General features: G+C 46.1%; 1 protein-coding gene across 6 annotated transcripts in view; it reads right to left on the reverse strand.

The window, feature by feature from the left end:
* The window catches only part of SGCG (sarcoglycan gamma), a 296,440-nt gene that overhangs the window by 127,651 nt on the left and 152,292 nt on the right, over nucleotides 1-16,497 (reverse strand). For all 6 annotated transcript variants that reach the window (XM_019481962.2, XM_019481960.2, XM_059720488.1 and 3 more), the window contains one exon: nucleotides 12,132-12,219. In XM_019481962.2, coding sequence (XP_019337507.1) covers nucleotides 12,132-12,219 — 88 coding nt within the window. The remainder of the gene's footprint in view (nucleotides 1-12,131; nucleotides 12,220-16,497) is intronic.

Here is a 16,497-nt window from a genome sequence, read left to right on the forward strand (position 1 = left end):
AGATGTTGAACAAAACATCCAAAGACAGTGCCTTGAGGGACCCCACTGTTCACAGGGCACCATGACAATTGACTTCTGTCAACTACCACCCTCTGGGTCTGACCACGGAGCCAATTCCGCAGCCAGTGGATCGTGGTGGACCCGAGGCCAGAGTTGGCCATTTTTGCCAAGAGGTGATCATGGGATACCAGATCAAAGGCTTTTTTAAAGTCAAGATATACGACATCAATCTCCTCTCCCTTGTCCAGGTGATAGGTCATCTGGTCATAAAAGGAGATAAGATTGGTCAAGCAAGACCTACCCACAACAAACCCATGCTGCTATCCCTCAGGATGTTGCCATCATCCTGTCCATTAAGAATGGCTTCTTTGATAATCTTTTCTAGACCTTCCCTGAGATAGAGGTCAGGCTGATGGGTCTGTCATTTGCCAGATCCACTTTCCTCCCTTTGTTGTAGATAGGCAGCACATTGGCCTTCTTCCAATCTTTGGGCACTTCATCAGCGCACCAAGAGTTCTTGAAGATCCAGGCCAGGGGCTGAGCTATGATGCTAGCCAGTTCCTTGAGTACCCTGGGGTGTAGATTGTCAGGGCCGGCTGACTTGAAGGTGTCCAGGCTGTCAAGGTGTTCCTTTATGAGGTCAGCATTGATGGAGGGGAAGGAATCTCCCTCACCTGGGCCTCCCTGTCCCATAATGGGCAGGGGCATCCCATGGGACTGGTGAAAGACTGATGCAAAGTACCCATGTAGTAGGTTGACTTTTTCCTGGGCATCAGTCATCAGTTGTCCCATCTGGTTTAGCAGGGGTCCAATGTTGCCCTTGCTTTTCATCCAGCTCCCCACATATCTTAAAAAGGACTTTTTATTATCCTTGATACTAGTAGCCAGTTGGAGTTCCATCACAGCCTTGGCTTTCCTGGTTTGCTCCCTGCAGGTCTGGACCACTGCAGAATACTCCTCCTTGGAGGTGGACTCCATCCTCCATCCTTTGTAGGTCTTCCTTTTAAGACGCAGGAGGTCCGCCAGTTCCCTGGAGAGCCAAGGGGGCTGCTGTGCCCTTTTGCTGCCTTTCCTCTGAGATGGAATAGCATTAGCTTGTGCAGCTAGGATCGCTCCCTTGAGGAGCAACCACTCTTCCTGAACTCCTCTCTCCTTTGGTTTGTGGTCCCTTAGGGCCTCCCTGACAAGCCTCCTGAGCTTGTCAAAGTCAGCTTTCCTGAAGTCGAGGACTTCCGCTTTGCTGACTGACTTGCCAGGTTTACAGGAGATGGTAAAGGTGATCAGCTCACGGTCACTGTCACCCAACTTCCCTTTGATCATTAGGTTGCTGATTAGGTCGTCCCCGGTTGCCAGTACCAAGTCGAGCAGTGCTTTACCTCTTGTTGGCCCATAGACCTCCTGTATCAGACAGAGGTCATCCATGCACGAGAGCAAGCTTTGCAACCACTCAGATTTGGCTGAGCACTCTTCCCACAAGATGTCTGGGTAGTTGAAGTCTCCCGTGAAAACCATGGACTGGGAGCATGTGGCCTCAGCCAATTCCCTGGTGAACTCCTGGTCAAGCTCTTGACTTTGGGTGGGAGGTCTGTAGTAGACTCCCAACCATTGTGTCCCCTGTGCCATGTTCCTCATGGATTTTGACACAGAGGGTCTCCAATCATCCACCCTGGTCACCAATGTTGGCTTGCAGGGACACGCAGCTCTACTTGACATAGAGAGCTACACCCCTTCCCCTTTTGTCCACTCGATCTCTCCTGTACAGGGTACAGACAGAGGAAAGTGGACCAGGTGACGTAGAACTAGTCCCATGACTATCGGAAGAGCAGAGAAGACAGGCTGCCAAGCTAGTCAGGGAGTATGGAGATGTGTTCCAGGGAACTTCTGGGGAAGCTCAGGGTGTGGTACACTGGATAAAACTTCTCCGGGCCAGGTGATCCGTGAGAACTGGAGATGGATTCCACAGTGACTGCAAAGCCAGATAAGAACAGAGATTGCAATGATGCTGGAGAGAGGCATCATATGCGAGTCCTGCAGTGACTGGCAGAGCCCCATCATAGCAGTACCTAAACCCAATGGAAAAATTCATCTCTGTATCAACTTCTGGAAGGTAAACGCAGTAGCTAAGTTCGATGCCTATCCGATGCTGAGAGTAGATGAACTGGTAGAAAACATTGGGTAAGTTCGCTACGTCTCCACTTTAGACTTGACAAAAGGTTACTGGCAGGTCCCAGTAGCACCTGAAGATCAAGAAAAGACAGTATTCACCACCCCTTGGGGTCTCTTCCAGGTCCGATGCATGCCATTCAGACTACATGGAACTACGGCTACATTTCAGCGTCTAATGGACAGTTTTGGCTCCCCATGGGGGTTACACCATGGCTTACATAGATGACATTATTATATACACTGAGAACTGGGCTGAACACCTCACCATGCTAAGAGCAGTAGTGCAAGACTTGAGAAGGGCCGGACTGACAGCCAACCTGAAGAAATGTACAATAGGGAAAGAAGAAACACAATACTTGGGGTACCTAGTAGGAAGTGGAAAAGTGAGACCATTGTTAAGCAAGGTGGAGGCCCTGCAAAAGTATCAAGCTCCTCATAATGAGAAACAAGTGAGGGCTTTTTTGGGGCTAGCTAATTATTACAGAAAGTTTGTACCCCGCTTTGCAGATTTAGTAGTGCCTTTGACAGAGATGATAAAGGTGGGGGCTCCTACCAAGGTGAGATGGATGCCGGATGCAGAAAAGGCATTCCGAGTGTTGAAGGACGCTCTATGCTTGCAACCTCTACTATATAAACCAGACATTAATAAACCTTTCCTGGTGCAGACCGATGCATCAAAAGTGGCTATTGGAGTGGTGCTGGTTCAGAGAGATGGAGAAGAACAGCACCCTATAGCCTACATAAGTAGGAAATTACACCCACTGGAATGGAATTACGCCATGATAGAGAAAGAGTATTTGGCGATTAAGTGGGCTGTTGAAACACTCTGATACTATCTGCTAGGATGGTGGTTCACGCTGATCACCGATCACGCACCCCTACGCTGGTTACAGAGCATGAAGACCGACAATGCTAGGCTGATGAGATGGGCCCTTGGTCTGCAACCATATTGTTTTGAGGTAAAACATTGCCCTGGAACCCAGAATATAAATGCCAATTTCTTCTTGAGACAATACGAGGAAGAAGAGGGGTTAGGAGAAACAGAAGGACCCTGGACAAGAGAGAAGAGAGGGGGGTGTGTAACAGGGAACCCTAAGCCTGTTACTAGGAGGCGGGATGGCCCCTCTAAGTTCAGAACCTTCCAGTCATGGCTGGCCGGTCAAGTAGGGGCCAAGGCTCAAGCCCTGCCAGCCGGCCAGGTGACAGGAGGAGGAAGGTCAAGACCTTATAAATGGCGAGTGGAAAAGGACAGAGGGGCGGCAGAGAGGTGGACTCCCAATGGCTATGATACTGCACCTGCCGTCTCGGTCAGAAAAATTCACCATGCCCGGGGCTGTAGAGAAAAGACAGGCCTAAGTGGCACCCTACCAAGGCTGGCTAACGTGGGGGGGACTACCTGTGGTGGGGTAACTCCCAGCAAATCCCACATGGTGCAACCTTGGGGAAAAGGCAAGTAGGAGGCTCCTGAAAACCTCCACCTCCTGTTCCTGAGTTGCCAGGTGACCGAAGAAAGGCCAAGAGAAGCCCAGGATGGATGTGAGACCCGAAAATGTGAGGACCCATTCAGGTGAGTGAGGGTTTTAAGGGGGAAGGTGTGTCACAGGGAGCTTTAGGTGCCCGGCTCCTATAAAGGGTGGAAACTGCTAGAGAAAGAGTCCTAGCAGTGAGTAGGTAGCCCCAGCTGTGGGTTACCAGGGCAACCAGGGCGAGCTAGCGGCCCACACCTGCCAGTGGTCAGCTGACAGGAAGGGGCAGGACCTGACTCACATATAAGTCCCAGGCCTGAGGCTAGGATGGGCAGTTCCTTGCTAGCCACCAAGGGGGAAGGACCTCTCCCAGAGCAACCAAAGGGGAGAGGCCTGTCCACAGGAACTGCTTCTGTCACTGTTGAGGGATGGAGTATTCCCCGGTAGGGTGAATGATGTGATAGCTGGGCAGGTTGGATTTTATGTTATAGCCCAGGGGCTTGTGGTTTTTTTTTGTTTGCTGTTTAAGACTAGTGGCTTGGGTGAGGCTATTAGGGGATGGAGGAGGCATCATAGGGGATCCATGGCAGTGTGGGGACCCCGGCGCCAGAGTGGGTGCAGCATTTGGGGTGCACCGACCCTGGTGCCAGAGAGGGCACAGCATTGGGGTGTACTGACCCTTGCGCCAGAGAGGGCACAGAGCGGGACAAGGGCCGTGGACAGCCTGAGCACCAGTGAGAGCACAGTGCGAGACAGGGCTGCGGAGAGCCCGAGCACCAGTCAGGGGCAGTGTGAGACAGGGCCACAGAGGGCCCAGGGAGGACAAGGGGGCTGGATTATAACAAGGCCCAGACCAAACAATGTCAGTACCGTCGGCAAAGCTTGGGCTGCGGTGTAGGGGGACGAAAAGAAGCCGCAGATAGCACCTCCTGGCATCAGGGCAGGAAATGGGTAGCTTCCCACTTAATTACATATATTAATCAATTAACAACAAGTCATGGCAGGCGAGAAGGTGGGCGGTTGGTCCATAACAGGTGGGCGGGGTCACCACTAGATGGACCCCAAAGAGGCGTGCCTGTTACAGAAGGTATGTGTAGCTGGAAGAGAACAAACTAGAAGGATCTGGCTCTGGTTTTGTGACATGGATACTGCTCTGAAAAGGAGGTTGCCCTGAGTTCTGTCCCATTATTTTCCATGTTGTCCATTTAGGTGAAGTGTAGCAAAATAAGATTTGGTCCTACATGTCCTCGTGACTCCCACTTGAAAAAACACCAAGTGTCCCCAGGTAGCAGAAAAGGAAGGAGATTATAGAATAAAAAACTGACAGCACATCTTGAAGAACTACTTTTATGATCATACCTGTTTCTTTTTGTCTACATTATTTATATTAGTATTCCACTCTTGGAAATTCACAAGTAATAACTAAACGTATGGGATGAAGGTGTTTGTAGTTTTCTAAAACAAAGATTTTGGCTAGGGAGAGGAGTTACATATAAATCAGTTTAAATGATCAGAAACCAATTTAAACCTGTGTGGCAGAGCACAGGTTGTGCATGCCACTTTAAGAGGTTTCAGACAGATTTTGAGTAGCCAGCAGGTGTGGTTTGGCCCAATTAGATGGTCACATGACCGAAAGGGGTCCACTGGATTGGAGGAGGGCTGGGCAGCCTCAGTATAAGCCAAGGCCCTAGGAGCAGAGCTGGCAGTTACATCTAGGGAGCCAGACAAGCAACAACACTCTGTGAGCAGACTGCAGCTCCCAGAACACCTGGAGATTAGAGTAGGAACTATGGGGATGGAAGAGGTTCCTAGTCCTGGGGCATGACCTGAAACTACACTCTGCCAGGGTTGTATGGTGTGGTGAGGCAGTCTCCAGGAAATGCCACAGCTGTGCCTCCCCCGTGAAAGGCAAGGGTGGGGCACTGGAAAGCTTCAGCCCCTGCTGATTTGTGGATACCCTGTGGAGGGGAAAGGGGGAGCACACCCCGACAGAAAAGCACAGGGCCCAGGCCCACTGAGTGAGGCCTGGGACAGGGCCAAGGGCCACCTAGTAGGACCTGAAGCCCAAGGGGTGTAAGGCCCAGGAGCCCAGTGAGGGGACAGAGTAGAGGCACCACAGAGGGGCATGTGGCCAAGGTACTTCTGAGGACACCTGAGGCCAAGTTTGGGTCAGAGGCAGAGTGCGGCCCAGCAATGGGGCCAGGGGTGGGGTGTGGGGCAGTGGAAGTGATTTTAGATACCATCTGCACGGCATGGGACATGGTGTAGGGTTGGTTCAGAGCTGTGTATTATGCCCTTGGCTTTGGTGCAATAAATGGGCAGGCTCCCACGTATGGACAACTTTTTAGTTCCAACAAAGGCATGGCAGGTGAGTCAGGTGCCCTAGACATGTGGCTGGGCCAACAACTGGACTGGCCTCTAGACGGCCCCCGTCACAACCTGTAACAGAACAGAAGTTCAGTGCATATAAGACGTTTTCAAAATGTCTGAAACCAGTTTAAGAAAAACCTGTTTGGATGTAGTATTAGGTTTAACTGATTTAGGTCAAGCTGGTTTATGGAACTTCTGTCACAGATCCCTTCCTGATTCAAGTTAACTCACAGTCCCCCAGCATACCAGGATGCTGTACTGTCTGTTCCAGCAGAGCAGTGTCTGCCCCACTCCTCTGCTCTCTAGCTGGAGCAATATCACTGCTCTGGCTGGCAGAGAAGGAAGCAGGGGAACCCTAGCACCAGACCCCAGACAGGGTCTGCCTGGTGGGGTAGAGGAGGGAAGTCCTTTGAGGCTTTTCCTTCTCTCTGGCTGAGTGGGGCAGGGGAGGGGGAGGGGGGGGCATGACCAGGCCTCAGCCCAGCTGGCTGAATATGATGGGAATTGGTTTAAACCCCCACCCTGGCCTGCATGGATCACAGGTTGGGTCCGCCTGGCAGGGGCAGTGGGGAAGCCCTCCGAGGCTTTTTGCCCTTCCTGCTCAAGCAGATACGGGGGCCCATGGTCAGGTCCAGCCTGGGCTGGCTGCCTAAGTATGACAGGGTAGGGGGGGGCGTTAATCCCCAAACCTGATCCACACCAGCCCTAGCCCTAGCCAGATCAGCCTATGGCGCATTGGGGGTAGCCCTCAGAGGCTTCTCCCTCCTCCCCACTTGAGCAGGTGTGGCCAGGCCCCAGTATGACTCAGATGCCTAATTATGATACATGACTCTCCTGGGAGTGATTTAACCTTGGTTAGTCTCAGGTTATTTTTCTCCTGGAGTAGCCATTTTTTGCTCTGAAAGAAAAATCCTGAGCATTCTGTACACTTGTGGTTTCTCCTGGGAAAGCATGACTCTCCCAGGATAAACAAAATGTCTGTACATGGCCCCTGATTTACTACAGATTACCAAGACAAGGACCCTTTTCAGAGAAGCTACAGAAGCTGCTTGAGCTCTGGTGGAATGGGCTATAAGTCTTAATGTTGGGTCTAATTTAGATAATTGTAACATAACTTAAGATAAATATGTACCATGTCAGACAAAGTCAATATTCCCTGACTTTATACCCAGTTTTCACAACCTACAAAGAGCAAGGTAAAATCGCTAAAAATATAATCCTAATGAGATAAAAGAACATGATGTGCAGTTAAGCTTTTTTCATTGTTGGAATGTGCTTTGGCAAAGCAAAGAGGTAGGTATATTACTTGATTAAGATAGATATCCAACATTACTTTTGGCAAAAATCTTCAGACAAACAGCATTACCCTTCTCTTATGAAGTACAGTGTATGGAAGTCCTGCCATAAGGACTTGTATTTCTGTTACCTTTATATCTCTTACTGTACTGCTGCTAGAGAGATGGCCTTGATAAATAAGTGGAAAAGGGAACATATACCAGGAGTGTAGAATCTGGACTATCAATTCTGTCAGCATTTGGTTAAGATCTCTAGAAAGGGGAAGTTCCCCAAGGCCCCTCTGAGATCTAGTTATTGAATACAGGAATATTGTGTAAACCTGAATAGGAATATGATTAGCTGACTTTGTTGCCTAGCAGCTATTACTGAAATCATAGACCAGTGGTTCTCAACCTTTTTAGACTCAAAGAACCCCTAGGTAGACTTGAGGCACCCCTTGGAAAAGGCCAGCTCTTAGTTTTCACTCTTTTATGGCTAGAGAAAAATAACAGAGCTGATTTCTGTTGCAAATAACTCAGAAAGACTATAATTATGGATTTCTATTTGAAATGTCTGGTTTTATCTTGTGGATCATGTTTGCTTATCTAATAGTGTTAATATTGTATGTCACTTCATGACAGCTTTAGAAGGATCTTAGCACACCCTGGTTGCGAATCACTGTCATAGACAGTTCTGAACTTCTTAGTGACAAGAAGAATTTCAGAGTAGTAGTACATGAGCTCTAGTCACAGGTGATTGGTATTCTTGGGCCCAGATAATGAATCACTTCTATTCATGTAAATATTGTCACAACCCAAGGGTGTGATTTTTGTTTGTGTGTGCTTCAGCACTGCTAAATTATTTCCTGCCACTCATAGCTTTCTTTGCAGGGTGCATTTCTAGGTTGCAAAAGGGAAATGCACGGTGCAAGGAGTTCCCACCATTCGTATTCAAATTTGTGTCCCGCTATTGGCCAGTTCTAAATTATTCCCACGTGGCGGCTAGTGATTGGCTTGCTAGCCATATAAGAGGCTTGAGCGGTTTTCGCCCGAGTTGGAGGACTCCACAACTATCAGGAGGAGGAGAACTTCACGTGCCTATCGGACCCAGCGTGTATATCAAGAAGGCTGTAGGGGTCTGATCAGCCTCTCGCCTCTCCCTGTCGCCGCCTGATCCCTCGACGTACACTTCCCTGCGCACAAATTCCACGGAGCCTAGCAAACTTCTTGTGAGTGTATTCAGAGCTCTTTGCTTCGAGTTACTTTCTTCAGTTGACACGACAGGCTCGCGGTTTAGAGCTCTCAACCGGATTGAGCTAGAAGGTTCACGGGAAGGAACTCTAGTCTGCCTCTCTTCTTTTCTGTCTGTAACTGCAACTCAAGCAAGTCTTCCTGCCTGCACCGTGACCATCTTCGGTGTAAGTAAAATAATCTTAAATCAACCGCTAAGCGTCCGTGCCTAATTCTAGCGTGCCGCCTGTGTTCCCCAACCCGGCGTGTCCGGGCTGCTGGCCACAGCCCGCCATGCGAAAAAACCCCCCGAGGGCCTCGGACCGCTCCTGGCCCGCACAAATATATAGATTCTTGATGTCTGAAAAGCAAATCCTCTCAAGTACTGTCAACCTGCAGCATCATGTCGTTAACCACAAAGATGATGGATTGGGATACAGAAATTGGATCTATTTTTCTTTCTTGGAAATGATATCTGATCAAAGCAGTAAGCAGGTCAGAGGTCAGGTTGACAAATTGATCAAGTCTGAATACCAAAACTAGCATTGAACATTCTGGTATCAGCATGCATAGGTTCCCTGAATTCTGACTGAACTTCCAGATCATTATCTTTAATGGGAAATGTGTATATGTTATCCCTAGAATCCAGGGAATTCAAAACATATTCAGTAGTGATCATAGACTTGTAACTCTTCTGGAACAGAACAAGTCCATGAATATTATCCCTACTTTTAAAAATATTTTCTTTAGGATGGTGTTTTTTACTGATAATTTATGGTAATTTGCAAACTGCCTGTGTAACAGGGAACCCTAGCCCTGTTACTAGAAGACAGGTCGGCCCCTTTAAGGCCAGAACTTTCTGGGTACCGCATGCCGGTAAGGCGGGGGTTAAAAGCTGAGCCTGGCCAGCTAGTCAGGTGACCAGAAGGGGGCAGGCCAGGACTACAAAAACCCTGGGCTGAATGGCAGTAGGGGCCAGCAGCCAAAGGGGAAGGAGTGTGTCCCAGAGCTCCATGGAGAGGCTTGGTGAGTGGTCCAAAGGCTGGAGGAGGGGAATTATGGAGGACCCCTGAGAGATGGCAGCAACCCCAGAAGAAGGACTGTAGCTGATGGTGGGGAGACAAAGCATGAACCCTTGCGTAAATGTAAGCTAGCATGCTGTCTTCTTTAATCACATTTTCTCTTGGTAGCGGTTATTGCCCATGGACAGGACTGTTCATATTTTTTTGTTACTGAATAACACTGGTGGTTTGGGGAAGGAGGTCTCATTGGAACCCCACTACAGCATGGGGACCCAGCGCCAGTGTGGGCACAGGACTTGGGGTGCACTGACCCCGGTGCCAGAGAAGGTGCAGTATTTGGGGTACATAGGCCCTGGTGCCAGTGTGGGCACAGGATTTTAGGGTGTACAGACCCCGGTGCCAGAGGGTGCGATCCTAAAAGGCCAGGGTGGTCTGGTGCACCTGAGGTGTGATTTTGGTGTTTTTTTTGGACTGGGACACTGTGAGTTCAAGCTGTTCCCTGGCCTTAAATTTGCAACTCCCTGGCTGTGGCACCAGTGGCCAGGCCTCTAGGCCAGGCTCGAGATTGGAGCAGAAAGGAGGGCCACGAGCCTGGGCCACAAGCCTCAAGACAAGGGAAAAAAGGTTAGTGCCTCGGAGTCAAACCCTGTTTGGTGGGTTTAGACAGGGAGGCCTAGCTAGAGAAAGACATGGGGTCAAGGTCCGTGGAGGTGGAAGACCCCAACATACGAAATACAATAGGCAGTCTCCTGCTTACAAGAACATCAATATAATAATTTCCATCAAGACGTGGCAGGTGAGTAGAGCGCAGGACACAAGAACCTTAAAGGGGACTTCAAGGGCATCCCACGTAAGGCGCGGATAACAGGGAAGATGGCATTGGGGAGGGCGACCTGTTACAGCCTGGAAAGACTGTTTGCCATAACATTTTTTTAAAACATAGGTCCCTGGCAGACCTGACACTTAAGACATGATTAACCTTAAATAGTAATCTGGATACATGTTTAGGTGTGGCTGATTTCCATGGCACTGTAAATTGAACATGTGGTAGGGTCCCTGCCAGGCAGTTTGATGCTGGCTGCATGGCAGAGCTTGGTTGACAGCTCCCTCATGTTGGCAGGCTGACAGTTGTGTGATGAAGCCCTGCCTGAGGCTGCACCTTGCTGTTTTCAGGATGACAGTTGGTCATCCTGCTTGCATGGCATGATGCAAACCAGATGTATCCTGCTTGCATGGGACGCACAATTTTGGCATTGGGGATCAGATCCCAGTGGGGATCAGATCCCAAATGATGCATTATCACTTGCCTGTGAAGAAGAATCCCTATGAGCTCACCTAAGATCCCAGTCAAGTTGAAAGTTGCATGACCACAGACAGTTTGAGCTCATTTGGGTGCCCAAACAACTGGGTGCCCAAGCTGGTAGGAGACTCTGGTGGGGTCCCAGGGCTGAAACTGACAATCATCTGATTGTTGGTCTCAGCTCTGGGAGCACACCAAAGCCAGTTGGAGACTCCAAAGCAGTCCCAAGGTTGAGACCAACAATCGGCTGCACCCCTATATCTAGATATTGGAGAATATTGCATGTTCAAATCCCAACCTCTCTTTTGGCTTTAGATGATTGAGGATGGTTTTTCCAATTCTAAGATTTATCAAGAACTAGGTATACAAGGAAGAGAGTAAATTATACACTAATCAATAAGCTCTTAGGTGGGAACCATATAGACACAGACTGTGGATGAAGTCTTCAAAGGACTAGGCTGGTCAAAGAAATTCAAATTTAAATTATGGGGTGCCCACACAGTAAAAGCGGAATGCACAAGAACTACACTTAAAATATTTTTAATCTGATCTTTAAAGAGTTCTGATTTACAATAATTATTTTTTAATAAAGCAAAAGAATAAAAAATATTAAATCAACACTTAAAAAAAAAAAGACCACAGCAGAGTTTTGTGGGGCATATAATTCAGTAGTCACCAAAATCTAAAGAAGTTGGTCATTATACTTTTCCTGCTTCAGAGCACTTTAAAAAAATATTACTTGCCTTAGTTTTGCTGGTTGCTTAAGGCATTAGTTTAGAAGTTGCTATTCACAATTACATTCCATTTAAATTTGCTGTATCCCATTTCCAGCAATACCTAATACTAACAAAAGTGAAATTTAAGGGACAATTATATTATAGTTCAGTGAAATTCAACATAGTGTGTATTACCTTCTCCAACCAGTCACACTACTACAGTTTCTAATTTTAACTAGTATTACTATTTACTGTAAAGAGTATGAAAAAAGAACTGAAAGGAGATAAGATAGTTTACACAATTTTGTTTAAAGCTGCTGATGATAATGAGATAAAAACAAACAACCCAAACTCTGGTTTTCCTGTCAAAACATGAAAGAAACAAATTCCTTATGTATTCATTGAGTTAATATTTAATTGGTGACTTGGAAACAAGATTTTAACATGCATTGTGCAGCAGACGGACAACACAAGTAAGGTTGCAACAACAGACAATTAGCGTGCATATAACCCTTTCTATCTTAAAAGCTCTTTACAAATATTCATTAATGCGATCACAAAATGTTAAAAAAATAGTTTAGACTTACCCACGTTTAATCTGCCTGTGACTTCTCCATTAGAATTGCGAGCATTCACAGTCACATTATGAGTAGACTGGAGAAGCAGGGATGAGTCCTATAGTATAATGAAAGATTTATAGATTAAGCAGAACAAATGGCATTTTCAACCCTTTTTTAAAATTTATTTTAACTCTGTAATTAGAGGAGCCTTTGCAGTTACAAAACTAGTCAAATTATGGACTTACGATGAAAGATTAATTTAGCCCCACGTTTCTGAATAAATTTTGTATTTAGTTCTCACATATAGCTTACAGATATAGAAAAAGTACTAATTATTTGTAGTGGTGTTCAGCATTTTTTAGTTGCACATATGGATCAAAATTAAAACTCTAGATTTTAAATTCTAGATGGCCTATGAATATATGCTAGATAAGAAAGACACAAGGCCATCATTGGAGCTTTTGTACTGGAGTTGTAGTTAAGGCATAGGATCATAGGAAATTAGGGCTGGAAGGAACATTATGAGGTTATCTAGTCTACACCCCAGATCAAGTCAGAATCATCCCTGACTAAACCGGCCCAGCCAAGCATCTGTCTAAGCAGTTCTTGAAAACTTCCAAGGATGAACAGTCCACAATTTCTCTAAGTAGCCTGTTCCAATGCTTGGCCACCCTCACAGTGAGAAAGTTCCTTCTAATCTTCAACCTAAATTTCCCCTGCTGCAGCTTGAGGCCATTGCTTCTAGTCCTATTACCTACAGCTACAGAGAAAAGCCCATATCCATCCTCTCTGTAATCACCCTTCAGGTATTTGAAGACTGTTATTAAATCCACCCTCCCTCCCACACTTCGTCTTCTATTCTGTAGACTGAATAACCCTAGTTCTTTCAGTCTTTCCTTGTAAGTCTTGATTCCCAGGAACCTAACCATTTTTGTTGCTCTATGCCATACTCTTTCCAAACTGTCCATATCCTTCTTGAAGAGTGGGGCTCAAAACTCAACACAATCACTTTGCAAGTGCCATTTCTGTTAATACACTGTAGTATGTTGTTGGCTTTTTTTGTGCAACGAGAGCACAATGTTGGCTCATCTTTAGTTTATGGTCCACTGTAATCCCTAAATCCTTCTTTGCAGCACTGTAGCCTAGCCAGTTATTCCGCAGTCTGTATTTGTGCATACAATTATTCTGTCCTAAGTGCAGGACTTTGCAATTGTCCATGTTGATTGATTGCAGACCACTTGTCCATTCTATCCAGATCATTTTGGATCCTAGTCCAACTCTCCAAAGTCCACCTAACTCGGCGTCATCCACAAATTTTGTAACTCAAACCCATCTTCCAAATCATTAAATATGATAAAATTAAAGGGACTAAAAAATACCAGACCCAGGACAGACCCCTGGGGAACCTCATTTAATACTTCCTCCCAACTAGAAATTGAGCCATTGTTGACTACTCATTGAGTACGATGATCCAACCAGTTATCCATCCACTTTACAGTATGTTTGAGTCTGGATTTTCTTAGCTTGTTAATGAGAAATCAATAGCAGTGTCAAAAAACTTGCTATTGTCAAGGTGTATCAAATCTACCTATCTACAGAGCCTGACACCTTATCATAGAAGGAAACTTGTATAGGCTTATAATAGACTCCAGAAAAGATGCACAGTCAGTGTATATATTCTTAGTAGAGTTCATTTGGTAAGAGAAGCTGCTAGGAGATAAGAGGAAGAAAGCTGTTAAAGTAAGAAAGTCAGATGTTGTGCTGGCTATGAATAGTCCAGTTTTCAACAGACAAACTTAAAAAAAGAAATTATAACAAAGAAATAAATGTAAGATAGTGTATTCTGAAATGGTACCCAAGAGATGAATTCATAGGCAAGTAATCTTTTAAATAGTTAAAAAACACTTTAAAAACATGAAGAATTATAATTTGATTATCTGCTGAGTCAGATCCTTTTTTTACGCCCTTAATTTATGCCAGTTACTGATGACCACAATGGGCCCTTCAACAGTTAGACATGTATTAGTTACTGTCATACCACTCTTTTTTTTTTTTTTTCAGCCATGTTCCCTCAATTGAAAACCTGAAGGTGCACGGTAAAGGAACTCCAATGATAAGTCAACATTTTCACTCTAAGCCTCATTCATCTAAGAAGACTGTGAGTAAAACTGTCCTAGACAGCCATCCTGATGGTCTACTTAAATTCTCATGTGACAGAGATACAATATTAATATGAAAACCAAAAATGCCATTTGCCATGTGCTTGGGAGAGCCCCACTACAGACTATTCTTTACCAATAAGCTGATAAAGATAGGTATTCATTTCAAGCTGATAAGACAATTCAGCCATTTTGTTTTTGATCTCCTTGGGGAGTGCTTTATTTTTTTAGAAGTCCTTTTGATTGATAGTAATACTTATAGAGTATAATATTACTGTATAAACTGAAGTGGCATATCTAGCCCTGAAGAAGATTCTGTTTTATCTAGTGTGTAGATAACAAAAAGTGGTTCATAACAAATTCATGTCTAAATAATTTAAGATCTGTTCAAAACCCCTTTCTTCTTCCAAATTAACTTATGCGTTAATAAAACCCCTTCATTCCACTTCTAGATACACAAGCAGTTTCAATCGTCTCATATTTTTAACTCAATCTGCTTGAGAAATGTATCCTGTCACCTTGCTCAAGTATGTGTTTTTCCCCTATGCTCTGAACTCAAAGCAAAAGAAAAAAATGTATACTTCTGTGATGACTGTAGGTGTTGTAGGGCTTGCTGCCACTGTCCTGAGCTCATTTTCCTACAGGAGGTGACAGAGTGGACCTCGGCTTCAGATCACCTGGTCTTCCAGGAAGTTGGTCTTTATGTTTCTTGCCTGCCATGACTTTGATGATATTATATTGCTAGGAGGCAATGTCCAAGGTGATCCTACCCAATCTCAATCCCTGTTTTCTTCTGTGGGGCTCCAAACCTCCCCTTTACCCCACCCTAGCCTCTCCAGATGGCACTTGTAGTTCACTGCAGCCAGATCTTAATGCTGCCTGTTGGTCTATTATTCTGCCCTTAGCCACCAGGGTGACCATCGGCTTTGGTTAGGCATACACCCTTCCAGGGCCGGCTTTGGCCTGCACTCAAATATCCAAAAAAAAAGACAAAGCAAAACCTGACTGCTCTGTCTCTTTGTCAGACTCAGTCCATGTCCCCTTCACCTGGGGTAAGGCTTTCATGTCCCAATCACAACAAAAAAAATCAGTTAGTCTAGTCACTGCTCTGCACAGGCCTGCCCCGGCTTACTCGTGAGCATTCACAGTCCCAGTGGGATCTCTCCCATGTGCAGCAAGGCTATAACTTGAAACAGCAATTCTTCTAGCTTCTCTCCTGGATCCTTAGCTGTCCCTCTACTCCAGGGATTATTAGAAGCCTTGTGTATGCAGGCTTCCACCTGCCTCCTTCGCAGGGTCACACCCGCAGCGTTTCTCCGGCAAGTTTTACAACACTTGCCTGTTGGGACGCTCAGCCGCTCCTCTCTCTGCAGTTTGCAGGAAATCACCCCCACTCTGCCCCTCTCCAGGGCTGGAAATACCTCTGAGCAGCCTCCCTCCTCCAACCGGAGTGAGATGCTGCTCCGGAAGTGTGGTGATTGCTTCTCTTACCTTCCGGTCTCCAGCTGCAGCTCTGCTGGCCCTCCATGCTGTAAGTGTTGCTTGCTTTCACTTTCCCTGTCTGCTGCTGCTGGCTGCTTTTCTTTTCCTGACCTCCCCTGCCCAGCGTGTAAGGCACCCCGGGTCTTTTGTTTACTCTTTCTCACTCCTTCTCAACTTTCTATACAATCTTTAGATGTACATACATACACATAAAGATGTCATAAATTTAAAATATGTGCCCTATCATATACCTTATAGGGAAAAAAAAAGGAGAGGGGCAGGGGAATTGTTATTTTTATTATTGTTTTTAAAGAACCAGAAAGGAATATTCCCACATTTCCTATACAACCTAAACATTTTAGAGATATTTAAATATTCTACGATGAGAGGCTGAGAGCCATGGGACTCTTCAGCCTTGAAAAGTGCAGGCTCAGGGGAAACTTAATGGCTTCCTATAAGTATATAAGGGGTGTACATCAGGATCTGGGGGAACGCCTGTTCACCAGAGCACGTCAAGGGATGACAAGGTCAAACAGTCACAAAATCCTCCAAGACCGTTTTAGGGTGAACATAAGGAAAAACTTCTTTACTGTCCGAGTCCCCAAGGCCTGGAATAGACTGCCTCCAGAGATGGTGCAAACACCTACTCTGGACTCTTTTAAGAAACATCTGGATGCCTATCTTGCTGGGATCCTTTGACCCTAGCTGACTTCCTGCCCCTGGGGCAGGGGGCTGGACTTGATGATCTTCTG

This window comes from Alligator mississippiensis, chromosome 1 (genome assembly GCF_030867095.1).
Source record: "Alligator mississippiensis isolate rAllMis1 chromosome 1, rAllMis1, whole genome shotgun sequence".
Classification (NCBI taxonomy): domain Eukaryota; kingdom Metazoa; phylum Chordata; order Crocodylia; family Alligatoridae; genus Alligator; species Alligator mississippiensis.